This window comes from Sinocyclocheilus rhinocerous, unplaced genomic scaffold (assembly GCF_001515625.1).
Source record: "Sinocyclocheilus rhinocerous isolate Xijiao unplaced genomic scaffold, SAMN03320098_v1.1 scaffold314, whole genome shotgun sequence".
In the NCBI taxonomy this organism is placed as follows: domain Eukaryota; kingdom Metazoa; phylum Chordata; class Actinopteri; order Cypriniformes; family Cyprinidae; genus Sinocyclocheilus; species Sinocyclocheilus rhinocerous.
In genome coordinates this window covers 726,208-752,522 of record NW_015630021.1, presented here as the reverse complement: position 1 = coordinate 752,522, position 26,315 = coordinate 726,208, and the positions used below count along the sequence as shown (strand labels likewise).

General features: G+C 37.4%; 3 protein-coding genes across 6 annotated transcripts in view; 2 read left to right on the top strand and 1 right to left on the bottom strand.

Moving 5' to 3' along the window:
• Positions 1 to 16,875, top strand: LOC107739505 (intermediate filament family orphan 1-like). 3 transcript variants are annotated; one of them, XM_016551644.1, is made up of 11 exons: positions 1 to 500; positions 723 to 1,581; positions 4,459 to 4,519; positions 4,622 to 4,717; positions 4,916 to 5,056; positions 5,465 to 5,625; positions 5,899 to 6,016; positions 6,636 to 6,725; positions 6,911 to 7,041; positions 11,358 to 11,745; positions 16,864 to 16,875. In XM_016551644.1, exons 1-10 carry the CDS (start codon positions 383 to 385, stop codon positions 11,512 to 11,514), a joined length of 1,932 nt encoding a protein of 643 aa, XP_016407130.1. In that variant the 5' UTR covers positions 1 to 382; the 3' UTR covers positions 11,515 to 11,745; positions 16,864 to 16,875. The 3 variants fall into 3 exon arrangements, with proteins under 3 accessions (XP_016407130.1, XP_016407129.1, XP_016407128.1); XM_016551643.1 differs by having other exon boundaries at positions 2 to 500; positions 6,633 to 6,725; XM_016551642.1 differs by lacking the exon at positions 1 to 500 and having other exon boundaries at positions 549 to 1,581; positions 6,633 to 6,725.
• Positions 16,154 to 21,569, top strand: LOC107739509 (vesicle-associated membrane protein 2-like). The gene is made up of 6 exons (XM_016551648.1): positions 16,154 to 16,444; positions 16,689 to 16,704; positions 17,705 to 17,825; positions 18,442 to 18,600; positions 20,871 to 20,922; positions 21,284 to 21,569. Coding segments are annotated over exons 2-6 (351 nt in total). The 5' UTR covers positions 16,154 to 16,444; positions 16,689 to 16,702; the 3' UTR covers positions 21,301 to 21,569.
• A 2,088-nt stretch (positions 21,570 to 23,657) lies between these two features.
• Positions 23,658 to 26,315, bottom strand: part of LOC107739507 (chromosomal protein D1-like) — a 3,822-nt gene continuing 1,164 nt past the window's right edge. For both annotated transcript variants that reach the window (XM_016551645.1, XM_016551646.1), the window contains exon 2: positions 23,658 to 25,979. In XM_016551645.1, the coding sequence (XP_016407131.1) occupies positions 24,732 to 25,910 (1,179 nt within the window). In that variant the 5' untranslated portion in view covers positions 25,911 to 25,979 and the 3' untranslated portion in view covers positions 23,658 to 24,731. The remainder of the gene's footprint in view (positions 25,980 to 26,315) is intronic.

Below are 26,315 nucleotides of genomic sequence, written 5' to 3'. Positions count from 1 at the left end.
AGCATCAATTAAACAAGACACGTTGAAGTCTGCTCAAATAAGCAAGCTGTGGCGATGTGCGAGATTGAGGCGCTTCTACTAACCAATCACGGTATGAAGGAGCCGCAGTTGCTCCTCTCATGTTTATCTCTGCTCTGGAGCTTGGCTGATCCCCTACGAAGACGCGTTCAATCTTCTCTAAGAAAATAAACCACGTCTGGTAAGGTAATGTTATAGCAAATGGCATGCAAATACGCGTAACATTATAGTCTGTCACAGTCATAATCAAAGGCTTGAGTTTGAGCGGATTCATTCATTTGGTCCCACTGAATCGGTCAAGTGTTCCTTCAGTTTATTCACTTCAGAGGATCGGCTTCAAAGACACGCAGTTAAATCAGTGTTCATGCCGGACTTTGAGCATTTCAGATTTTCCTACTCCAGAATGAATCCTGTGTTGGGGGAAAACGTGTATCCGTTCCAGCAGAACCAGGTGACGGGCTTCGCGGACTCCGCGTCGTCGGGTGAGCGGATTCATTCATTTGGTCCCACTGAATCGGTCAAGTGTTCCTTCAGTTTATTCACTTCAGAGGATCGGCTTCAAAGACACGCAGTTAAATCAGTGTTCATGCCGGACTTTGAGCATTTCAGATTTTCCTACTCCAGAATGAATCCTGTGTTGGGGGAAAACGTGTATCCGTTCCAGCAGAACCAGGTGACGGGCTTCGCGGACTCCGCGTCGTCGGGCCACTGGACCGATCCAGCGGGCCTTTTTTTAAGCGAACACACGAGTGGCATCGGGCAAGATGGGTTGGACCTAGGCGCTTTACCCCCTCCGGGAACACCGTATCTGCACCTGGGTAACTATCTCCACCGGGTGTCTCCACCTCCTCCTGGCGCCGCGGCCCTGCGAAACGACCTGGGATCCAACATCAGCGTCCTCAAAACTCTAAATTTGCGCTTTCGCTGCTTTTTAGCCAAAGTACATGAACTGGAACGCAGGAATAAAGTATTGGAAAAGCAACTGCAACAGGCATTGGATGAGAGCGCGAAGTGTGTGGAAAATAAGAAGCCTTTAACGCGAGATGTTGGAGTGCAAACCGGCTTCGTTGGTTTGATTCCTATCAGGCCCGACTTGATACCCATTCAGAACGCGAACGACACCGCATATCTGTCCGGAGCCTTGCTGTCACCGTCACCGACTCTCAATAACATCATCCTCCCTCTCGAGTCCAATAACAGGACAACAGTAGAAAACCTGAACCCATCCAATCTGACGGACTCTAACTCTAATCTTACTCCAAATTTCCCCATCAGCCCGATTGATCCTGCTCCAAAAACATTCAGCAATATTAACGGGAAGTATGTCAATACTGGTATCGGCTGTACCAGCAACCCTCCACCCAGATTTCATCCTGGCACTGTGTGGTCGTATAATCAGAGGTTCAGCAGCAGGCGTGAGACGCGGGTCTCGGGGCCAGGTGTGTTGCCATGGGTGCCTCCAGACGGAGTGGGTGTCCAGATCGACACAATCACCCCAGAGATTCGGGCCTTGTACAATGTGCTGGCCAAGGTAAAGAGGGAGAGAGACGAATACAAACGGAGGTCAGTATGAGCGCGATGTGATGTTCTTGTAAACGGATGTATAGAGCTTCAAAGTGCAACTTTTACGCACACCTTTACGCACCACTTTGCGCGCTATACGCAGCTTCTGTAATAGCCCGTTCGTGTCAGGCTTCTATCTATCTATCTATCTATCTGTATATCTATCTGTCTGTCTATCTATCTATTAATTAGGAGAACATTTTCTTGGATGTAAAGAAATTCCCCTAATTTAAAGATAACTGTTTGTTTGTTTGTTTGTTTGTTTAAACAATAATTCTAGTATTAAATAATAGATTTATAATTTATTTAAACTGAAGTGTATTTTTAAATGACCTTTTCCCCCACATTTTTAGGAGTGTTGAAATGTCACAATTTCTGTATTTTGGGATTTTTAAAAAAATTATTTTATCTTTTTATATTATGATCTGAGAGTACCTTTGTTAGATGTCATTAAAACATGTTTAGAGGCATTTAATTCACAATCAGTTAATTTAACTGTTAGTTAACATATTGTATCATTGTATAAGTTTTTCCAGTTTCTTTTTTTCTCGAAAAACTGAAAAACCTCATTACTGTCATGCCATTACCATAACACAAAATATTAATATCAATCATTAACTGTTAGTTAACATATTGTATCATTGTATAAGTTTTTCCAGTTTCTTTCTTTCTTTTTTTCTCGAAAAACTGAAAAACCTCATTACTGTCATGCCATTACCATAACACAAAATATTAATATCAATCTTACATTATATCAAAGTCTGTTAATAAAGACCAGTGAATCCTGACATTAACACTTATGTTTTTAGCAGAATCTTTAATAACAAAGCAACATCCACTAAAGCACACATCCTCAGGTTTTCCCTCTGTGAGGTGAGATTACAGGTTAATAATAGTGTATCACTCAGCATTCTTGCGATAGCTCTAACAGGGCCTTGCTTATTCAAGCCTATGGCCCTCATAAAAGATCTAGTACAGTAGATGCACTTAATGCAAATACATTAAACATTTTGTCAAATTTTTATGATGAATGTGTTTGCGCTGAAGAAGTGCTTTTGTTCTTTAGCAAGACAAGTCTGTTAGGGCTGGTTCTCGCTCAGCATTTCAATCCTTTTTCAGTTGACATTTTTGAGGCGGCATGAAGTAGCCTTTAAATAGAAATTCACTTTGTACCTCTTGAATAAAAAAAATACAGCTCATATCAGTCTCAATTTCAGGGCCTTTTTTACCTATATGGGGGCATATTATTTCTAAATATATAATGTCATGCTTGGATTAGATACTTTGATATAATGAAAAATGTATTTTATAATACAGAATTTTGTTATTTTTAGCGGCATTTTTGCCCTAAGCCCCCATAACAAACAAATTTGAATCTAGTAAAATAGTACTAGTAGTAATAGTAAATATAGTAGTGGTTTTAATTGCATTCAGTAGTTAAAGCGAGACAGTTATTTCATTTTTGAGGTTTATTTATTATACTTTTTCCCCCTAATTTTAAATATTGTAAGCTTGAATTGCATTTCTTTTTCTTTTTTTTGACTTTGATTGTTATGATAATTTTTTTTGGCTAACTATATCATATTATTTAATAGGTAATAATGTAATGCAGTAATATTTTACCATGAATAATTCTAATTAGTATTCAATTATACTTTCAGCTTGGTTTCAGAAGAATACATGACTGAATAAAATAGCACAAAGTTGTTATGTTAATACCCTATATAACCCCTCCTCTCAATGAATCTCTCTCTTCATCTCTCCATATATTTCATTCCAACTTCAGCCGCCTCCCCTCTGCGCCTCAGCATCTGCAATGCAGTACTGAACTGAGCCAGGATGCCAATAGAGAATAATTCAACAATCTCTCTCTTGCCTCCCCAGACTACTACCAGCTGCCAAAGCCACTGAATCCCAGCCAAAATAGCACTTTTTATGTCAACAGTCAGGTTTATTTCTGGAAAAAAAAAACTTGGTTGTATGCTTTTCTGTTATATTTTGTCTTTGTTTTAGTTGTGTATGTGATGCAGTGGCACCTGGTTTACAGCTGTCTGTATATTCATTGGTGTGTCAAGATGAAGAAGGTTATATGGATGTTATCTGAGCGTTACTCTAACATAAATCTAAAAAGGTGCTCTAACACCTGCAGTGATACTGCAGTAATGGCCTAAAATGGAAGGAACGTGTGTGTGAACGGTCCTGCACTTCCTGTCTCAGGCTGTAGCGTTTGTCCCCTATGCGTACAGTCTGGTGACATGTTACGTAACGCTTTCTGCGCAAAAAAAAGAAGATGATTTACTACATGAGAAGACTGAGTATTATCAGCCCAAAGTCTAGGGTCATGTTACATGAGAGATTCTATTTTTAGCTGAGATTCACTCGCTCTTAGCTAGTGGTTGTATTTCTGTGACGTGTGGAAGTGGAGTTTCATGTTTGCTTTCATAAAGCTGTACAGACTCAGTTAAGTTGAGTCAAATTCTTTTTTTTTTTTTTTTTACAAAGTAAATTTTTTATTATTAAATTAATTTAATTCTATATACAACAGTACAGCCCATTGAATGTGCATTCAAATAAAGGTCAATTCTGTTTGTTATGCTAGTGGCACAGAAATTACACATTTCACTTTTAAAAGTATTTTTCAAGAATAATAAATATAAAAATATAATGCTATTTATTTATTTATGACATAATTATAAGGAAGCCACAGTAGAATTCATTACAGTCTGTTTTTAATACTTTCTTGGATGATCAAAGCCAAGGTATACAATAGTAAAACTCATTGAATGCACATCAAAATAGATATGGCATTTTCCCTGATTAAGGTAAAAGAAAAAAAGTTTGATGTTTGGCCAATTCTGGTTTTATTAATTATTCTAGATGGGAAGATGAATACACAGTGCGGGTGGATCTACAGGACAAGGTTGCAGAGCTTGAAGAGGTAAAATCAAATCAATTTAATATTTAAATGAATTAAAATAAGACACTTGCCGCATCTGATGACGTGTGTGTGTGTGTGTGTGTGTGTGTGTGTGTGTTTCAGGACCTGCAGGAAAGCGAGGTGTGTCAGGATGAACTTACTCTGAGGGTTAAGCAGCTTAAAGCAGAGCTGGTTCTGTTCAAAGGCCTCATGAGCAATGTGAGTTAATGACAACGTTCATGTGACCCGACCTGAAAAATACCTCATTTAGCCAATATTGTTTATTTCAATGGAAGCACAAAAAAAGTCCAGTCAAATGGTGTCCCACAAATGTCTCAGCAGAGTAATTGATCCTCTTTATCTATCCACTCCATTTCAGTTTGTCTCATTCTGGCTTTCACATCCTCTCTCCTTTAGAATCACTCTGATTTGGACAGTAAAATCCAGGAGAAGGCCATGAAAGTGGACATGGATATCTGTCGCAGGATTGACATCACGGCTCGTCTGTGTGATGTAGCCCAACAGAGAAATTGCGAAGACATGATTCAAATCTTCCAGGTTTGTCTTTCATCATCACTATTTGCATTTGCAGTTACATGAAATACATTAGATACAGGTACGCCTTATTTTCGGTGTGTTTTTACCATTCCTTACTTCCCGCCTTTCTCGAATACTCTTAAGGTTTTCTTTTTTTAATATTTTAATTTATACCAGATTTTTATTTACATCACTATCAAATGGTTTGGGTCAGTAAGCGTTTTATTTTTTAATTGATTAATTATTTATTATTCAGCAAGGATGCATTAAATTGATAAAAAGTGACAGTAAAGACATTTATAATGTTACAAATGTGTTTGAGTTCAAATAAATCAGCATATTAGAATGATTTCTGAAGGATCATGTGACACCGAAGACTATATATTCTGTTTTTAATTTTAATTTTTCATTCACATTACTTTTTTCTAGCAAGTAGCCACACCTCCATCAACCTTGACCCACCGTCCTCGTAAACCAGCGTCGCAGACATTCAAGGGGAACGAGAGTGATGAACCAGTAAGCATCTCTGAAAGTGAGGAGAGCGGGAATAAGGAGATCAATGAGGAGATGCAGAGGATGCTTAACCAATTGTAAGTGGCACCATTGAATGTCAGAAATTTCAGTTAAGAAAGTCCTGTTAATCCGTTTTACTCAAACATAATAAATTACTTCTCAATTAGCAAGAAGATATGCACATCAACTAAATAAATAGTACTTCTAATGAAAAAAAATGGTCTACTACAATCATAGATCTGATACATTCTGGTTTGTGTTGTTATTTGGAGGATCACACACTTAATTGGATTTGAATACAGACTGTTTAAAATAATTTAAGATAATTAGTGTTTGTTCTTATGCCACAGGCGTGAGTGTGAGTTTGACGATGACTGCGACAGTCTTGCGTGGGAAGAGACGGAGGAAACTCTGTTACTCTGGGAAGATTTTCCAGGATGCACCTTAAGTGTTGAGAACCAAGGAGATGTACGTTTGTCTTAATTGATTTCAGCTCCAGTGATGGACTTTGGAAATGAAATTGGCATGATAAAGATCCAGTTACACCTGGGAAAAATAGTCATTTAAACATCCAATATGAAATTGAAGTTTACATTCACATAATGTTTATTTAAACCAAGTCATCAAATCTCAAGTTTATACATTTTTAAAGAGTTTTTAATTGCTTTAAGAAAAACAACTACAGTATTGTAGTAAAAAGCTTTTATCTTCTGGTGTTGCTGTACCTTTAAAAAATTCCATCATATATTTTTTTTGATTTGATTTGCTTTATTTTTGTACTGTTACTTTTTCTCATCCAAATGTTTTGAGCCGACACGGATAAAATGCCCTGTCATACAAGCGTAATATGAAAACGCTCATGCTAGACCTATTACAGTTTGGTGGTTTTTGTTGGCTCATTAGTTTTGCTATAAAAAGCAAACGAAGGAGAAAAAAAAAGCACTGAGTTGCCATTTTAACTAATTTGATACATTTCATCTAGATGTCTCTCTCTCACTCTCTGCAAAATATTTCCATTATGTAGAGAAAGAACCTCAAGACTTCTCAAACATTTTTTTTTGTTAATTCACACTGTCTCACACAGCAGGAGGAGTCCATAGAGAAAGTAATAAAGGACACAGAGTCCCTTTTCAAGTCCCGTGAAAAGGAATATCAAGACACCATTGACCAAATTGAGGTAAAAAGTTTTTGCTTGTGCCCAATCATCTACATGAAGGTGTTTTTAGCCAAACACATAACAGCATTTTATCAAGCAAGGCAAACAACATAGAGGGGTTTCTTGATAATATCGCATGATCTTTTAAAGGATGCCTTTTAAGGTGACTTTTTGTTACTTAAATTTTGTGTTGTGTTTGTGTGTAGTTGGAGTTGGCAACTGCTAAGTCGGATATGAACAGGCATTTGCATGAATATATGGAGATGTGCAGCATGAAAAGAGGCCTGGATGTTCAGATGGAGACCTGCAGACGATTAATCACTCAGAGTGGAGACAGGTACACACACACACACACAAACAACGCACACACACAGAGACTTTGAAAAGAGACTAATCATGATAGTCATTAATGGACTGTTTTCTCCAAAGATTCTTTGCTTTTCATCAGAACCTCTTATTCCCAACCAGATCCCGACATAGATCTGCACAAACTTTTGCTAAACGTAATGTAATAATATTTGTGATGTTGTTATGAGTATGAATCAGAATCAGAAAGAACTTTATTGCCCGGTATGTTTACACATACGAAGAATTTCTTATGGTGACAGAAGCTTCCACAGCACAAATAGAATGACAGTGACAAGACCGATAATAAAAATAGAAAAGTAAATAGGAAATTGCAATATACAAATGTTTGAAGAAAAACACAATATACAAATAGACAATAGATGGTATTTGTGTGTACAGTAGGGCAAAATGGCTGAAAAACTACATTCAAATTTTGTACTTAATTGTTAAGAATTATTCGAATTATTCGAATTATATTCGAATCTAAAATGTATAATTTCAGTTGGGTTAAGAAAAGCTTTTGGCTTCTCTCCTGAGGCCACAAGAGGGCGCATCGAGCAAAATATTACTAATGCACGTTTATTCAAAGCATAAGATAACATGACTATCTGTCAAAAAAAGAGCATAATGTTTAAAATAATGTTTATAAACCAATTATAATTAAGTTGCTTAAACAACTATAAACAAAACAGCATCATGTATGTATTCATAGTTTAATACAAAGGGCCGAAAACCAATCACACAGAGTACATTTTTCATTTAAAAACATGAGTTGCAGTGGGATGGGGGAAAAACCCCGCCATAAAGTCTTGAGATATGTTTTTCAAAGTTAAACTTGCATTAATTTTACATGGCTTTCTAAACATGTGGCTCTTTGTGCGAGACTCGAGTGCAACGGTGATAGATGTCCCTCTAGAAAATGCGCGAAATATAAGTTCTGTGTGAACGGCTGGTTTCAGTTTTGACGTAAACAAGATCTTCTCCGCATTGATGTTCTCTTTTCCCGCAATATTTGTAATTAACAATGCAGCAGCGGCGCATCTAGTGGCTTCAACTGGATAGGCTAACAAAAACATTAAAATGCAATGACACTTACATCGTCATCGCATCTCGTGCGCCACTGATAAGGCTGCCTCCTTAACGCACACCTAAAGTCTGAATGCAACGTTTTTGCATTCAAATGTAGATTTTTATTTTAAATTCGACGAATGTTCAAAATTCTAATTTTTTTTTGACAGCCCTAGTGTACAGGTGTGTTATGTACAAATGCAAGGAAATGTGAATAAGAAGTACGGTGTGTTAAATAAATGTATAAATAGTGTTGAGTTTTACATGTTTATTGGCAAGTTAACCGTTCATGAGATGTATTGCCTGAGGGAAGAAACTGTTCTTATGCCTGGCTGTTCTGGTGCTCAGTACTCTGTAGTGCTGACCAGACGGCAGCAGTTCAAAGAGGAAGTGGGCTGGGAGTGAGGGGTCCAGAATGATTTTGCAAGCTCTTTTACTCACTCTGGATGAGTTCAGTTCTTGGAGAGTGGGGAGGGTTGTATGAGTGATTCGCTCAGCAGTCCGGACTATACGCTGTAGTCTTCTGAGGTCAGTTTTGGTAGCTGAGCTGAACCAGACAGTTATAGAAGTGCCGAGGACGGATTCAGTGACTCCAAAGTAGAACTGTGTTAGCAGCTCCTGTGGCACCTCTAGAAAATGCGCGAAATATAAGTTCTGTGTGAACGGCTGGTTTCAGTTTTGACGTAAACAAGATCTTCTCCGCATTGATGTTCTCTTTTCCCGCAATATTTGTAATTAACAATGCAGCAGCGGCGCATCTAGTGGCTTCAACTGGATAGGCTAACAAAAACATTAAAATGCAATGACACTTACATCGTCATCGCATCTCGTGCGCCACTGATAAGGCTGCCTCCTTAACGCACACCTAAAGTCTGAATGCAACGTTTTTGCATTCAAATGTAGATTTTTATTTTAAATTCGACGAATGTTCAAAATTCTAATTTTTTTTTGACAGCCCTAGTGTACAGGTGTGTTATGTACAAATGCAAGGAAATGTGAATAAGAAGTACGGTGTGTTAAATAAATGTATAAATAGTGTTGAGTTTTACATGTTTATTGGCAAGTTAACCGTTCATGAGATGTATTGCCTGAGGGAAGAAACTGTTCTTATGCCTGGCTGTTCTGGTGCTCAGTACTCTGTAGTGCTGACCAGACGGCAGCAGTTCAAAGAGGAAGTGGGCTGGGAGTGAGGGGTCCAGAATGATTTTGCAAGCTCTTTTATTCACTCTGGATGAGTTCAGTTCTTGGAGAGTGGGGAGGGTTGTATGAGTGATTCGCTCAGCAGTCCGGACTATACGCTGTAGTCTTCTGAGGTCAGTTTTGGTAGCTGAGCTGAACCAGACAGTTATAGAAGTGCAGAGGACGGATTCAGTGACTCCAAAGTAGAACTGTGTTAGCAGCTCCTGTGGCAGGTTGAACTTCCTCAGCTGGCGAAGGAAGTACAGCCTCTGCTGGGCCTTTTTGACAATGGAGTCTTTTCACTTCAAGAACTTCCACTTCAGGTCCGGAGAGATGGTGGTGCCTGTGGGGTGTGAGACAGGGTTATTCAAACCTGCAATAGAACTCATTAAAATTGTCGGCTAGTTGTTGAGTCAGCACAGTGCTGGGGGATGGGGTCTTGTAATTGGTGATGTCTTTCAGTCCTTTCCACACTGAAGCAGAGTCATTGGCTGAAAACAGGTTTCTCAGCTTTCGGAGTAGTTTCTCTTAGCCACTCTGATCTCCTTTGTCAGTGTGTTTTTGGCCTGTTTATACAAGACTCTGTCCACATTCTCGTAAGCATCTTCTTTGGCCTGACAGAGCTGTCTGTCATTGTTGTAAGTTAAATGAGTCCTGGTAGGGATGTACATATCCGTACAGATAGTGGTGTATGAAGTTACAGTCTCTGTGAGCTCATCCAGATTGTTGGCAGTAGCTTCAAAAAACTCCAATCAGTTCAGTCGAAGCAGGCTTGTAAATACCGCTCTGCTTCATTAGTCCATCTCTTTACAGTCCTTATTACAGGTTTAGCTGATTTCAGTTTCTGCCTGTAGGTTGATATAAGATGAACCAGACAGAGATCAGAGAGCCCCAAAGCTGCCTGTGGGACAGAGTGATATGCATCCTTTATTGTGGTGTAACAGTGGTCCAGTATATTACTGTCTCTGGTAGGACATGTAACATGCTGTCTGTATTTTAGCAGTTCACGGGAGAGATTTGCTTTATTAAAGTCACAGAGGATGATTATAACGGAGTCTTGTGTTATTGTTCTTGTGTTGTTGTTCTGTGTCTGTGATCTGATCAGCCAGCGGTTGCAGCGCTGCATTCACACATGCTTGTGGAGGAATGTAGACACTTGCGAGAATGAACGAGGAAAACTCCCGCAGAGAGTAGAATGGCTAACAGTTGATAAAGAGTGCTTCTAGATCGGGACAGCACATCTTCAACGCTGTTACACCTGTGCACAACCATAGGCGGAGTGTGTGTAAGGCTGGGAAAGGCTTAGCCTTCCCCTGGCCACGGGGACTTGGGGCAACAATGCCCCTGCACTATTAAAGGGGGTCATATGATGCAATTTCAAATTTTCCTTTCTCTTTGGAGTGTTACAAGCTGTTCGTGCATAGATAAGATCCCTAAAGTTGCAAAGACTAAAGTCTCAAACCCAAAGAGATATTCTTTATAAAAGTTAAGGCCTCCGCTCACTCAAGCCCGTCGGCCTCCGCTCACAGGACACGGCATTGCAGTACGGTAAGGGGCATAACATTTCTGTTACACGCTTGAAGTATTGAACATTGCATTACACCAAATACACACCATAATGTTCTTTTTAGCAACATCATATGACCCCTTTAAACTAAATCTATTAAGTTGCGAACAAAGTGAAAATTAATGAAAGGTGTCGATTGCAGCATTAAATTAAGATCTGCTTATGTTGCACAATTTGTTACCTGTTTTTACAGTTGTTCAGAGCGTGCACTCGCTAACTGAATTCTGCACTCTCGTTAATTACAAAAAACGGTGCATAAAGATTTTAAATTAGCTGCAACTGAAGGTGTAAACCATTGTGTGACCGTATCAGCGGCCGACTTGAATTTAAAAAAATGGTGTGAAAGATGACATACAAGTGCATTCTGAATGTTTATTTTGACCTCCTCACCCCTTGTTGCTTACTGTGGAGGGTGAAGCCATACACGCATTTATTTCTGAATGGAACACACCCACTTTCGTCACATTTAATACATCTCCCTTCTTTCACAGAAAATCCCCGCTTCTTATTTCGGTTGCTGTGGAGGAGGGAGAGAATGCGGAGAAGGAGAGGAAAAAAGCAACTGCGGCAAATTCTGACAGCACTGAACCGTATTGTGACACGCAGACGAACTCCGCTGTCCCGGACCACACATGGAAAAAGGCTTAGGAGCGTTTATGTCCCTCCAGCACCACAGAAATAGCTGCAATTATAAACATAAGGTAGTGATAATTTCATAATAGAGACTGTGATGCTGCAGCAAGACTCCACAGTAAACGGGTTATAGTTTTCTTTCTGAAAGGCAAGTAACCTTGTGTAGTTTCACTAGTGCCCTCTATTGGAATGCACCATCAATGGTCCAAAAAAAACAAAAATATTTCCACATCCAGCATGTAGCACGTATGAAAGCAATTGATGCATGTCCAAAAGCATTTGCAATTTGTTCGAAGGAATGAGAAACTGCTACTATGATGTGCACAAATGACTAAATGTTGTGGAGGTTGAACTAACTGTTGTGCAAATGTAAATAGTGATGTGAGAAATGCACCAAAGCGACTGAGAAAAACTGTAATTCTGGCCAAAAATATGAGGGTGGATGTGATATCACTCTTTCTAGATTACATAATTTTATTTACAGTTTATTTGTATGCAGATAAACACCTGGGTCATTTGTGTTATGTAGTACCGTTTGAACTCTGTAATTTGTCATTTAAGGAAGATATTTAAATGAGGACTTTAAGGAATATGTTCTATTAAAAAAAGGCACTTCATTAATTCTAACTTTATTATTTACACCGTGTCGAGAAAATTAACAAGATGAAGAGCTGAAATGAAGAATTGAGAGTTAGCTTACATTGTTAAATTCTTTTTTTTTTTTATAATAATTTTGATTCATTATACCAATTCCAAAAAGATTGAATGTTTTAAATAAGACAAAGCAACTAATACACACACAAAAAAATCCATAGTATTCCTAATTGCTAATACTTGCTTATTTTGTGCTTTTGTTTTAAAAAATGATGTAATTTCCTGGAGAATGATGTCATAAAGGAATTGGCAAAAACATGTTTTGTTTGCAACATTTTGAATGGAGAAAGAGAAAGAAAAAAAGAAGGAAACACCTGAAATGTTTCTTAATTACCATTTTATCATTGTAGATGTTTTACTTAAAATTATGTATTAAACTATATATGAATTTTACTAAATTAACTAAAAAGAGTATTCTAATTTGTTGAGATAGTGTATTGGTGGGTTTTTGTTAAATGTGAGCCAAAATCATCACAATTAAAAGAACCAAAGACTTAAACTACTTCAGTCTGTGTGCATTGAATTTATTTAATACACGAGTTTCACAATTTGAGTTGAATTACTGAAATAAATGAACTTTTCCACGACATTCTAATTTATTGAGATGCACCTGTATATATATATATATATATAATGTATGTCTTTTTAGTTAATTCAATTACTATATTATGAACTTGTTTCAATGAACCACAACAGTAGGGTTTTTTAACTTTGGATACTCAAATAATAAGAGCAAGTTATTCATTTCTGAACAAGCACTTAGCAGTTTATGTATCAGCTACCAGCGATGCCAGCAATATGATAAGTGATATTTAAAAAGGTCTGCAGTCAACTGTTTGCAGCTCTGAGTGGAGATAATTTTGGGACCAGTATTTAGCGCTCAACACTTTGGCGTGAAGTGTGTGGGTGTCTGCTTTAATTTTCTTATATATTCTGTGATTTTGTGCCGTGGGTGAAGGCCAGGTGACTAATCATTGGCCTTGTTGTTTGTGTTTCTTGGTTGAAGATGTCTAAATCTTTAGCGTTGTGTCATCACGCACTGTAACCTGCCCTTGATCGCTTAGCCTCAGTCAATGTCTTTAGCCATTTAGTTGCATTAGCTTTAGTCAAAAACAGATGCTCAAGTGAATGTTATTAGATTCACTCTGTGAGGGCCAGGGTTACAAAAACAGTTTACAAAGATCATTCTTAAAGTGCATCTGGCTCAAAAAACAAAAACAAAAAAAAAACAAGTGACATCAGTGTAAATAAAAAGTAAAACAAATTGGTTCGTTAGGTCAAAAAAGTCTGAGTCATTATGCACTTATGCAGAAGTGATGGCTGAACATGTTAAGTGCTGCTGAGGGCAATGTATTCCACTTTATTTCCACTCTCCACGCTGAACTTCTCCTATGCTGTTTATCCATTTATTTATTTTTATTTGTTTAATTATTTATTTGACTAAAGAGGGTTCCCAATATCAATTTCACAATTTTAGCCAAAACAATTTACGATTTTACGAGTCAGAAACAGAAAGAGCAGTTAGATTCAGTTTAAACTGAAGGAATATAATCTCGATTCACTTTAAAAACATTATGTAGTCCTAATAAATCACGTATTGACGAAACTTTACATGCATAAATCTAATTATGAGTCCGTATGCTGGGTATTTCTGTTTTTTATCTTTTTTCCCCTATATTTATCAAGTTATGAATGCTTTACTGATAATTACTGGCAAAACAAACTGTAATGGAAAAGCTCAACTAACATATTTGTATATCTTGAGAGATTTTTGAAATTCTGATTTTAGATGTGGAATGGATGGTTTTGAAAGTTTATTGTATTTATACTTTAAGACACTTACTGAGGCATTTACAGGCACACATCTGCTTTAAAACCTTCATAATAATGCTAATAATGTCTGTCTGCTTAACTCTTATTAGCAGCAACATGTAGTTGTAGATATTTTCTTGTAGATGTAAACCATGGAAACAATAGAGCTGCTTCTGTGATTATTCAGTCATAGCCTACAGTAAATTACCAGGCCAACTCGTGTAGCTTTGGTTACCATAAATGTAAGCGGGTCTGTGTGAACTGAAGTGATATTATGCCATTTATTGCAATCTAAAGTCACAGGCTCACGTTATCCGAAGTCTTAGTTTGTAATATGAAGTGGTTAATATAAAAAGAAGAAATGTAAATGAAATGAATGTTTAAAACAAATGTTTATCAGTGTGCTATGAATAGTATGTGAATGAGGGAAATTGTATTCCCCAAACACACCGTTGGTTCTGTGAGGCAACATTAGAAAAGGGCTTCTAAACTGCTCCTGGTTTAAAAATGTTTTTGAGCAATAGACTACTATTTATTAAAAATATGAATTTGTTCTGATTCTAGGTATCTGATATCTAGATCAATGAAACTTGTAAAGATGGTCTCAAACTGGAAAATGTAAAACTGTGTAGATATCAAGATGGACAAGCTGAAAATAAATTATTTTAGTGAAAACCTGGCTCATTCTTGGATCTTATTTGCATGAAGTACTCTAACTTATTATTAATTGACCCACTGTATTAGGTGAAGAATTTGTATTTGTAGTTTACATATTTTTCGAGCAGTGACGGCAGTGCCTGAACTGATGTTACTGCAATTTTACATGTATTATTATTTTACACGCATTATTATTCTCATTAATTTAATGAACATATTAAATATTTGTACTTTAAGTGAACTGCTACAAGTTTTAAATGGTGACCAGTTACACCAGTTGCTTTCTTTTTTTTTATGTTTTTGAAAGAATTTTCTTATGTTCACTAATGCTGATTTTTTTTTTATTATAAAAAGTAAATTATTTGAAATGTTATTACAATTTAAAACAACTGATTTCTATTTAAATATATTTTAAAATGTAATTTATTCCTGCGATTTCAGCTATTACTCCAGTCTTCGATGTCAAATGATTCTTCAGAAATCATTCTAATATGCTGATTTGCTGCTCAAGAAACATTTCTTCTTATCATTAATGGTCACTACAGTTGTGCTGCTTAATATTTTTGTTTTTAACTTGAAATCTTAATGTTCATGGACATATCGGTTAACTTCCCCAAAAAAAAGAAAAAAAACTTTTTTTAATGCTTTCTTCAAACCATTCTCTAATGTTTCACAGAATCCTGAATCCAAAAATTAGACCTTCACCTAAACTATATAAGAAATGTTTAATTTGATGACAGAATGATTCATCCACTATATACCTGAAAAAAAAACAGCTCTTCCTTGATTGTCATAGAATCTGTTTCCAACTCATTCAATTGGTTGATTATCTGAGTCACAGTTTTGCCATTAGTGGCCAGCTCTTTGGCCATAGTTTGGGCACAGGGCCGAATATTTCTCTCTTTGATTGCTGCTGTGAGCTCAGCAGTCATTACAGTGATGCTGTTACCACAGCGACCGAACTGTCTGTAGCACTTTGCTGAGCTTTATTATTGGCTGCACTGCTTCCGTTTGCTGCTTATGCAGCCAAAACGACACTAATGCCAACCTACATGTCTGCCTAAAGAGATTTTACCATTTAGTTTGGATTGTTTAGGCATATTGCATTTAAGAAAAATATTTCATGTCACACCTCAAAAGGATTTGCATGCCACTTGCATTAACCACATACACAAATGAATAGCATTGCACATGTGCAGATCATGTTTTATGCAAGCAGAAAGCTCCAAGACATCACTTCTGAGATGATGGTGGTCTGTTCTAAAGCATACGCCCATTTTTTTGCGCCTCTCCTCCTTTCTTAGTTAAAATACCAGGCCTGTGAGGGGTTGAAAGTGTAGCTACAGTATGCTCAACCACCGCAGTGCTGTCCCGTTAACGTTACCGCGAGGAGCGGGAGGGGTGTGTGTGTGTGTGTGTGAAAGAAAGAGAGAGAGAGTCACTGAAAGTGTTCGTGATCTCTCTCTCTCTCTCTCTCTCTCTCTCTCATCCCCTCCCCTTCTCTCTCTCTTTCACTCAGGCATACATACACTTGCATGCGGAGACGGGAGGACTATTTTTTTTTTCGTCCAGGTCGTTTTAATCCGTTCTAGAAAAGCGTTTATCATGCTAATGTCTCTTGGTTTACTGATATTTCCAACAGCCTAACAAAAGTTGAAGCCTGTCATTTTAATTAAGTCGTCACTTGACTGCGTATATTTTTTCCAATACGTGCTCTCAGGAGGATTATATAGTCGCATTCAGTGTGAAAAACTGAAGGAAGCTCTTCATACGGGAAGACTGGATTTGTGTTTCGAGGCTTTAGTCGCCTGAGGCTCTTTCGGTAATGCAGCACTTTTTGTGATGACGCGGTCTAGACATCGCTTCATGCTTCCATCATCGAGGAATTATTATACACTGTATTGCTATAGAGTTTATTACGATAAATAGTTTTTCTTCCTTATGTATGTTTTTTTATCGTCAATACAAGAAGTTTGGCTATTGACTACTAATTCTCTCTCTCTCACACACACTGTCTCTCTCTCTCTCTCTGTGTATCTTTCGTGACGACGGTCTGTTTTATAAAGCACCTGCCAGCAAAATGTGAGTACCGTATATTTCCAACAAAACGCTAGTGTAGTTAAAAGCAAAAACCCTTATTCATTCAGTAATTATTGAGGTTTTGTTTTAAACTACTTTTTATGCCTGAGATGTATTGAAATATTAAAACGCAATTTATTGTGCTCTCTGTATTATATTTAGCATATGTAATTCGGCGTCTGCGGTTGTTTGCTAGAGAGTTCGTTAACAGCACCGCAAAATCTCTCCGGTTTTAAGAGCTGATACATCATAAATTGCGAGGACTTTAGTGCCCTGCTCCATCTATCGGAATTTAGGGGAAACTGCATCGAGAATCCTATGAAATCATGGTCCTATGTACATACACAAAACTTACCTGCACTAAACACTGAGAACTATCCGACGCCCTTCAGTAATTTTCGCGACGCAAGCAGGTCTCGAGCGGCTTTTGCCGCCCATATAACCGTTATCCCAGCAATAACTATCGGCAATGCGTTTTAAACAAAACATATAAGTTCTTTATTATAGTGTTTTGTATCTTTATCGATCTACGTCCAGTGCCAATCCTAACAAAGTTATCGAGCAGCTAGGCCTACTGTTGCTGTGGTTACTTACCTCCCAATGCAAACGCGACTTCTGTTTCCAAGTGTGTAGCCTACTGAATAACTTTAAGCTACTGAAAACACGGTTGAGGGTCCTATAAGACATTTTTGTTCTTTTGGGGAGCCTTAAATAGACCCAGGGAACACCTCACCCCTTTTAATTTGCACCCTAGCACCAGTCATTTAATGTGATGTAATGCTTTTTTTATGACAAATTTCATTTAAACTGTCTTTATCCCACATCTGTCAGGCTTTTTATTGAGCTTTGACTGCATCATGGCCTGCTGAATTTAGGCCCAATTCTAATTAATTTGTTAACATTCATATGTGTCTTATTGAGCCTATGCAGAGCCAGTGGTGCAGAGGAAGCCTTAAAGGCACAAAAAATGTGCCTTCCCAATCCCTGTCACTTCTCCCCTCAGGTCTGCCCCGGATGCCACTGCTAGCCCTGGAGCCCCAGAGGGTGAGGGGGGCCCAGGCGCCCAACCTCCCAACCTCAGCAGCAACCGTCGTCTCCAACAGACACAGGCCCAAGTAGATGAGGTAAACCCTACCAATATGAACTAAAATATGATGTTGAAAAACAAGCTGGACTAGATGAATCTTGACTCTAAAAAGAGTCAAATATAGAAATGAAAAAAAAAAAGTTTATAATGAATAAAATTTTGACAGAAGAAGATATGCTGTAGCCTGTACTTAAATGTGGGAACTTGAGTACAGGCCTACGTTTCAAGGAAGTCTACTAAAGCTACTAAATACTGCACTTTTTCAAGTTTATATTATATTCTGATCAGTATATTTTTTTATGGCTTTTAATATATTGGATGTGACATTATATATTAGTAAAAATGTTAATTATAGCAGTGAGGAAGTCAGTAAAATTAGAGGAGCAGACTAAAATTTATCAGAGCTAGATGGGCTCTTGGATGGACTTTCTTGGAACTATAAAATTTAAATGCTATCTAATTTTGAGGTACTAGTCAGTCTCTCATGCAATATTAATCCTAATATTGCTTCCAATGTTAAGTGTCTATGAAGACGTATATATTTCTATTAATCGATTTTCAGTTTCACATTGAATCTCACTGATTCAATGCAGTAATGTCTCTGATTTCTTAAATGCTAAGTTGCTGTGTCTGTCTTTTGCAAATGTGTTCAGGTGGTTGATATCATGCGTGTGAATGTGGACAAGGTTCTGGAAAGAGATCAGAAGCTATCAGAACTGGACGACCGGGCGGACGCGCTGCAGGCCGGAGCATCGCAGTTTGAGAGCAGTGCTGCTAAACTGAAAAACAAGTACTGGTGGAAGAATATTAAGGTGCGCTCTGGGATATTTAGTACGATTTGACTGTAGATGCTGAGTTGGGTTTTTTCACGTCTGGAGTTCATGGTCTCAAGTCCTATTTTAATTTAAATTATTTTAAGATACATATATAAATTAAAACAGTTCAAATGAAATCTCTGAATGCAAATACACATCTGACCTAATTCAAGAAATGTATTTGTAATGTAAATAAGCTGTAAAACCATTCTTATGTAAACTGTTGCATTCAGTTAATTTACATAAGAATTTAAACAGAAATTTGTTAAAGGAAACATTTTGAATTTAGATTTTGTTTTTCACTTATAAATAATACTAAAAATATCAACTGATTCAAAAATCTAAATGATTATATTAGTCTCTGTTTTAAAGATTAACCTATCGATTTATAGTTTAGTATAGATACTTGGTAAATATACAAATTAAAAGTTCTATAATGTTTCTATATTGCCAGCAGTAATGATGGCTCATGAGGCAAAGCTGACTCAACACTAAAGCAGAAGCATTCTCATTTGGATATAACCTGAATGCAGTCCGGCCCATAAGTCAGAGCGCTGGCGAGCGTTTGAGATATATTAGGCACGTTGCAGTTGTGGCGCAAGCTTAGGTACTGCAGTAGCAGAATAAATCCAGCTACTCCTGAGACGTGCAGACGATCAGGCGGTTACCATCTTGTTTAATTTGTTACTTACTAATTACCTATATAATTCCATTGATGATCTATTTATAGAAAGAGCATTTTGGAGCATGACATGGGTCATAAATCTTTAGCAAATTGACATATTTTTACATTCTAATTAAAGAATTCATATATAATTGAATTTATTCCTTTTTCCTTAGTAGGAAAAATGTCTTGTTTTAAATGGAGAGGAACTTTGATGTGTTGTGGACATCTTGTACAAGCCTCCGTTGGTCCGTCTGGCCCTCTGACAGCCTCACTTTACATATTACATTTTTATCTCTCCATCCAGCTATCTGTCAATCCATCCCCTCAGTGTAGATTTATAAACTCCCCCTCATTCTCTTCCCCTCCAGACAGCATAAATTTATTACTCCCTTACCAACCCCCCACCGCCTGCCCCAGATGGCCGAACAGCTGCCCGTCCAATGGCATCTCCGAGTGGGAATGGAGGGAGGGGGCTTCTAGTCCCAATCTGGATTACAGCATTTCTGTATTAAAACCCAGCTGTGATTTGTGGATGTAACCCGCCCTTTGCTATCGCTCTCTCTCTCTCTTTTGCTCCTCATGCCTCATTCCCTTTTCCGTATCTCTTTCTTATTCCGTATCCACAGATCCTCCTTCTTTTATTGAAACGTCCCACTTTTAATCTCTCTCATCCTGGTTTCCCAAACTAGATTGTTTTATTCTTCTTTTTCCTTTTGCACTTCTTTACTCTTACTGCAGACTTTCTTTTTGTAAATGTACTCTGTATTTTTTTAGCGAAGCGTATACTTGTGAGAGAAATATTGAAAGTATGCACATTCTTATGGGTCGATTTTTATGTCTTCATTTCAGATAGTCCTGCAGTGTGACAAATGAAAAGTAAAAAAAACAGTATAAATATTCCATGTACTCTCTCAATTAATATGAGGTCAGAAAAGCTACATGTATTGTTGTATTATTACATGGAGTATAGAACTTTCTGAAAAGTATTTCTTCTCTGTAAGAAATAGAAAAAGGCTTTAAAATGTTTTAGTATGATTCTTTCAAAGATGACAAATTAAGGGATCGATAAAAAAAATATGCCTATAATTCATAAAAGTAATGTTACTGTTTTCTATCACTTTATTGAGTAGACATAAACTGCTGGATAAGATTTATAATTTAAACTTTTACATCACCGATAAAGGGAATTGTATGTTATCTGAAATATTCTAAGAGTTTTTTAAATCCCAAAAACAAATTTAATATTTTGGAGAAACAAAATGTTTAATTAAATATATTTTATTAAATGTAATTAAATGTATTTATTTAATCACCCAAATCAAAGTTATAAAAGGTAACCTTTTGACATAGTGCTAAACATTTGATCTTATATAAAATTTTCATTTTAAAATTGTTTTACACATATACACAAAGATATTATTCATGCAGTCGCGTTTCTCAAACAGAATTGATTCATTAGCTTTCAAATAGAGTTAAACTATATTTATAGGGTGGTGGATAATTTGTGTTAATAAATATAGACTGCATGAATAAATGTATATCTTTATTCATTAGCTTTCGAATAGAGTTAAACTATATTTACTTTCTTTTTCTTTTACAGATGATGATCATGATGGGAATTATTGGGGTCATCTTGATGGGCATTGTTTTCAGTGAGTAGAAACTATCATTTAATTTCACAAACACTAATCAGTGTTGGTTGATTTACTTGTAAATCAGACAGTAAAAATAAAACGTTAGTATTTATTTCATTTTATTCCCAGCATAGGATGTTTTGCCACCTTGCAGTGAATTTTAGTCATATAAAGGCATACATGTAATGATATAGATAAGAAAAACAAATCTTGTGTTGCAGCTGCTATTTAAATACTGATAATAGAATAGCTGCTTTTACTAAGCGAACTAAGATCTAGTTGATTTATGCATCAAATTTAAAAGCTGAATTTATTCCTGAATCAGCATGACAGCATCAATTGCAATAATGTATTTCTATTTTCTTGTCTTTTACGACAGTGTACTTCTACTACTGAGCCTCTCGTGGGACGCACAAGGACAGGAGACTCAGGCTTTGTGTGAACTCCACCCCTCCTTTTCTCCCCACCAATGCCTTTCATTGAATCCAGTGTGTGTGTGTGCAGTCATTGACGCAGTGCCTCTCCTTCCCTTTGTCTGTCACTGCATTTCTTTGTACCTCTCTTGAGTGCTTTGCAACAGTGCCCGAGCTTACTCAAAAACTCCTTCGGTTAGGAATATCTACTCATGTTTTTAGATTAGAGAATGTGTTGGCCCTTTTCAGGCCCCCCAAAAAAGTGATGCAATAATATAGGTTTGTAGCGCTGGTCCAAATGAACCCCTGAATAACTAAAGAGGGAAAATGAAACGCAAAGATCAGTTAAGATTGAGTTTAGGATCGAGTCATGCATTTATGCATAGAAGCCAAAGTGTACTATTTTACCCAGAAACAACTGCTGTGGTCTTATCCCTACAGTATTAACAAAGTGCATCTGCAATGAAAAATTAGTAGTAAAGTAAAAATTATATACACAATTTTTTATTTTTAGCCCTTCTTCATATATAGATTCCTAGCAGCAACTTGTTTTCACTAGGTTTGTAGCGCTGGTCCAAATGAACCCCTGAATAACTAAAGAGGGAAAATGAAACGCAAAGATCAGTTAAGATTGAGTTTAGGATCGAGTCATGCATTTATGCATAGAAGCCAAAGTGTACTATTTTACCCAGAAACAACTGCCGTGGTCTTATCCCTACAGTATTAACAAAGTGCATCTGCAATGAAAAATTAGTAGTAAAGTAAAAATGATATACACAATTTTTTTTTTTTTAGCCCTTCTTCATATATAGATTCCTAGCAGCAACTTGTTTTCACTTCTTAATATGGATCTTTAAAAACCTGAATGATTTACGGTATTACCTCAATGATGAGGTAAAGACCATGTGTATTAAATGTCTGATCTAGGATGTTAACTCCTTCTATATCATAATGTAAAACATGGTGCAATTTTTATAATTGATTTTAAGATTTAAAACGTTTAAAAAATATGAGAAAGATTATAGGATGTTTCACTTCATACTTAAGCGTCTGCAGTCGACTTAAGGGGAATCACAAATCGTCACTTTTGCTCTTTGATGTTATGTCTTTGACATTAATGTCAGCCAGAAGATCAGTTGAGTTTGGAGGAGAAAACAGGGATGATAAAAGATTTGGCGTAAAATGAAGATTGAATGTTACATCAGCGACCACATTATAAAATATTTTTGATTTAAATATTTTTTTCTATTTATATGTTCAAGATTATTGTGATGCAATTAAATGCAATTTATTTGATATATTTAATGCCATTAAAAAAAAAAAAGAATTTTTTTTTGATCCTGATCATATTAACCCCTTGCACCTCCTGACTTTACTGGCACCATGATGTCTTTGGGCTGAAAGAATAACTGCTGATATGCAAACTGAAAGAGAAATGATAATGTGACTAGTTTAACGTATTTGTAAATATTTGGGATTCAGTGTGGGAGCAGACACCTTATCAGCACTGGAGACGACAATGTTCAGGGATGTTCCTCTGCACGTGTTTGTTAAATATACATAGGCACTTTAACTACCTTCGTTATAGTGATTGTAAGTTTAACAGGACATTTTTTTGGTAATAAGGACATATTGTCCAGCGCCTGAAACTATGAGAATTTGCTCTTATTAATGTGGAATTTAATGCAAGATCATCATGTGTGAATAACATCCCCTACATTCAGCATTAACCCAAACCGTAAAGCTAATGTATGGCAGTGAATGTTATTCCTTAAAAAAAAAAAAAATCCTGAATACATTGTTTTATGCATTCTATTCATTTGTAAATATGTGCTGCAGAGATGCATAAAATAACAGTTCCTGTCCCTGAGCATTTGGAGCCAAGCTGCTAACTCGTGGTTCATTTTAAAGCATGTCTGCTTGCCCACCATGTGCTGATTCTAATAAAGTGCTGATGCTGTTACTCGCTCCTCCCGTGTAGTGTTTTTTTTTTTTGAGCGAGTGGGGAAACGGAAGCAAAAAGTTACTTCTGAAATGAGAGTTGTAAGAGTTCCCATCACATGCAACTCTAGTAAATGAACAGGACAACGAGACTTTGTGAATATGGTATGATTTAATTGGTTATTAATCAGCAACAATGATCATCCAAATCACAAATTGAAATGAATCATACAAAGCGGCGCTACAGAAATGTTTCATACTACAGCACAGATGAGTAACCTAATTAGAAAGCGTGATGCACTTAATGTCTATTGAACCATCATGTCTGAACAGTAACTGTTTTATTAACATGAAAGAACATTTCTAGATGCAAGATCTCAGCTAAAACAATCTGTTTTCAGCATCTACTGGTACATACAGATTAAAACTAAATCATACATGAAAATTAATCAAGACAAGAGCTACGGTTTATAGCAAGAGAAAAGTCTACGCTTTTACACTAAGCAAATCAAAGAGGGGGAAAAAAAACGGTTACATTAGAAAAAGTTCAAAAAGACAGGAGCAACAAGAAATGTATATAAAAAGCCATAAATGATATGAAAAAAAAAAAAACAGGACCCATGAGCCTATTGTAGAAGCAGAATTTGTATGTATTCACATTTTGAATCGAAAAACGAAGCAATCACAATATTTTTGCAAAAATGAGAGGGTGTCTTTTAAGCACTCAACACCTATATGTGACCGAACTATCAGACAAAGTTCTGATGATACAAAGCATAAAATAAGACCGTTTCACTATAAAACACTGAACTCGGCGGGACTGATTTTACAAAGTTGAAGTATAAACGAACCGACGATGATAAAAGAAATAAATCTACAGCAAAGACACGCTTAACTCGAAATCCTCGAAAAAGCTGCAGATTTTCACAGCCACTACTACTTCGACTAAAAACCGTCTGGGCGATTTAAATTTTAAAAATTAACTTTGAGTACTTTAAAATCCTGTGCACACGGACTACTGCACAGGTATGAGGATACTACATCAGAAAGAGTCTGGTTTGTCAGTTGCTTTGAAATTATTGGCACAGGCCATTTGTAAATGAGGTGTGTGCTTAGCATGGTAACGTTTTCAATGGAACCGTTAATTGTGCATCTTTTTGGATCCCATGATTTTAACAGGCTACATACTTGTCCTTCTAGTTTGCATGCTTGAAATTATGCAGACAAAATGTTTTTTCCATGCAAAAAAAAAAACAAAAAAAACAAACAAAAAGAAGTCATTTGTGCTCAATCAGACTGTGAGCAAACATTTCGGTTAATGAGATTCAAAATAAGTGAGAGAGAATACAGTCTGGCATGGCGGGCAACATCAAAAGCACACTTCGTCATATTAAAAAAAAAAAAATTATTGACAGCCTATTAAAACCCTTCGAAAAATATACCCACCAATTTTCAATGAAGCCCCTTATCTTTTTATTTCTTTTTTTTGAATTTGCCCACCATCTCGTTCTCACTTGTGTTGTTCACTTTTGAACAATCAATGGCGTCATCTTCATCTTCCTCTTCTGGGTCTGCGTCGTTCTCGCTCACCCTGGTATCTTCATCTTCATCATTTGGATTCTGCGACGAATCATCAGAGGTGCGAGATTGTTTGGGAGAGGGTGCATCGGTCTCCTCTTCGTCTTCCTCCGTGGACGCAGAGGGGAGTTTTTCGAGAACGACTGCGAGTCTGACTTTGCTTGGACGTCCTCTCTTACGACGCGGAGCGGCGACATCAGCATTCTCACCTCCCGTCTCTCCACCTTCTGCGGTACGAGCCTTGACTTTGCCAGTACCTGGAGGTCGGCCTCTCTTGCGGGGAGTGTCTCCGACTTTCTTTTCGACAATCTTGACCTTTTTGCCAGAACCTGGAGGTCGTCCCCTCTTGCGAGGAGTTCCGTCGGGGTTTCGTTGAATGACCTTCAGTTTGGTGCCAGAGCCTGGGGGTCGGCCTCTCTTGCGCGGAGATCCGTCAGCCCGCTGAATCTTCTTCACCTTGTTGGGAGAACCTGGAGGGCGGCCTCTCTTTTTTGGGGTTCCATCTGAGGCCCTGGCAATCTTGGCAACCTTGGTAGAACCTGCGGGCCGACCCCTCTTCCTTTTCAACGAGCCTGCTGGCCTCCCTCTTTTTTGCGGAGGGCCATTGGCGACATCAATGTTGCTTTCGACGCCATCTTTTTTGGCTCCGCCGCTTTGCAAACCGGATTTTGCGCCATACTTGCGTGGTCTTCCTCTTCCCCTTTTTACCTTGGGACCTTCAGCGATGGGATGAATGCGTGGTCTTCCAAGGGGTTTTGACAGTCTCCGCTTGCGTTGTAAACTCAACCTGTGAAGTCTCTCTGATTCTTCCTCAGGCGTGAGCGGGATCTTTCTCGGCCTACCGGGCATTTTTATCTTCTTTGGTCGACCACGTTTCTTCACCTTGGTCTTTATGACTATGCCAGGAGAAAAGAAGTCCACCTTTTTCGATGGCCTAGCATTGGGTGTCGGCGCTTTCTCAGCAGTGAACTTCTTATTGAGTGACCCTCGTGGTCTGCCTCGTCCACGTTTGGGTGGATGGGTGCTGCCGTTGGGCAGAGGGCTCTCGGTTCCTTCTTTATTCTCAACCTCCATCACGTTGCAGCTTCTCGCTCACAACTTCAGACGTATCAGTGCCACGCTCGTCTGTTTGGTGCTGAGAATCTGAAAACAACAAGATGAGAGGAGAAAAAAGGTTTGAGATCACGATACAAAACATTATTTGAATTATGAACTTGAATAGATACCTCATATCGTTTTCCCTCCAAAACCAAAATTTACTATTTTCCACAATAAATGATTTTTGCAAATACGTATGAGCAAAGCTGTTTGCTTACCTTGTATTTTCATGAGGGGGGGAGGGTCAAAAAGTCATTCAAAAGTTATATATGTAAAAAGTTATTCTCAAAAAAAAAAATTCACTCTCTCGTGTGCAACTTTAATGATCTAACTTTATATTATTTTTTTAATTAATTTAAATATATATATATATATAATGAC

Excerpts from the sequence above, each read along its gene's own strand:
- LOC107739505 (XM_016551643.1), top strand. The coding sequence starts at position 383 with ATGCCGGACTTTGAGCATTTCAGATTTTCCTACTCCAGAATGAATCCT. Across the intron at positions 5,057-5,464 it reads ACATGATTCAAATCTTCCAG|CAAGTAGCCACACCTCCATC; the intron begins GTTTGTCTTTCA and ends ACTTTTTTCTAG. Across the intron at positions 6,726-6,910 it reads ACACCATTGACCAAATTGAG|TTGGAGTTGGCAACTGCTAA; the intron begins GTAAAAAGTTTT and ends GTTTGTGTGTAG.
- LOC107739509 (XM_016551648.1), top strand. Across the intron at positions 17,826-18,441 it reads CACAGGCCCAAGTAGATGAG|GTGGTTGATATCATGCGTGT; the intron begins GTAAACCCTACC and ends AAATGTGTTCAG. Across the intron at positions 18,601-20,870 it reads ACTGGTGGAAGAATATTAAG|ATGATGATCATGATGGGAAT; the intron begins GTGCGCTCTGGG and ends TTTCTTTTACAG.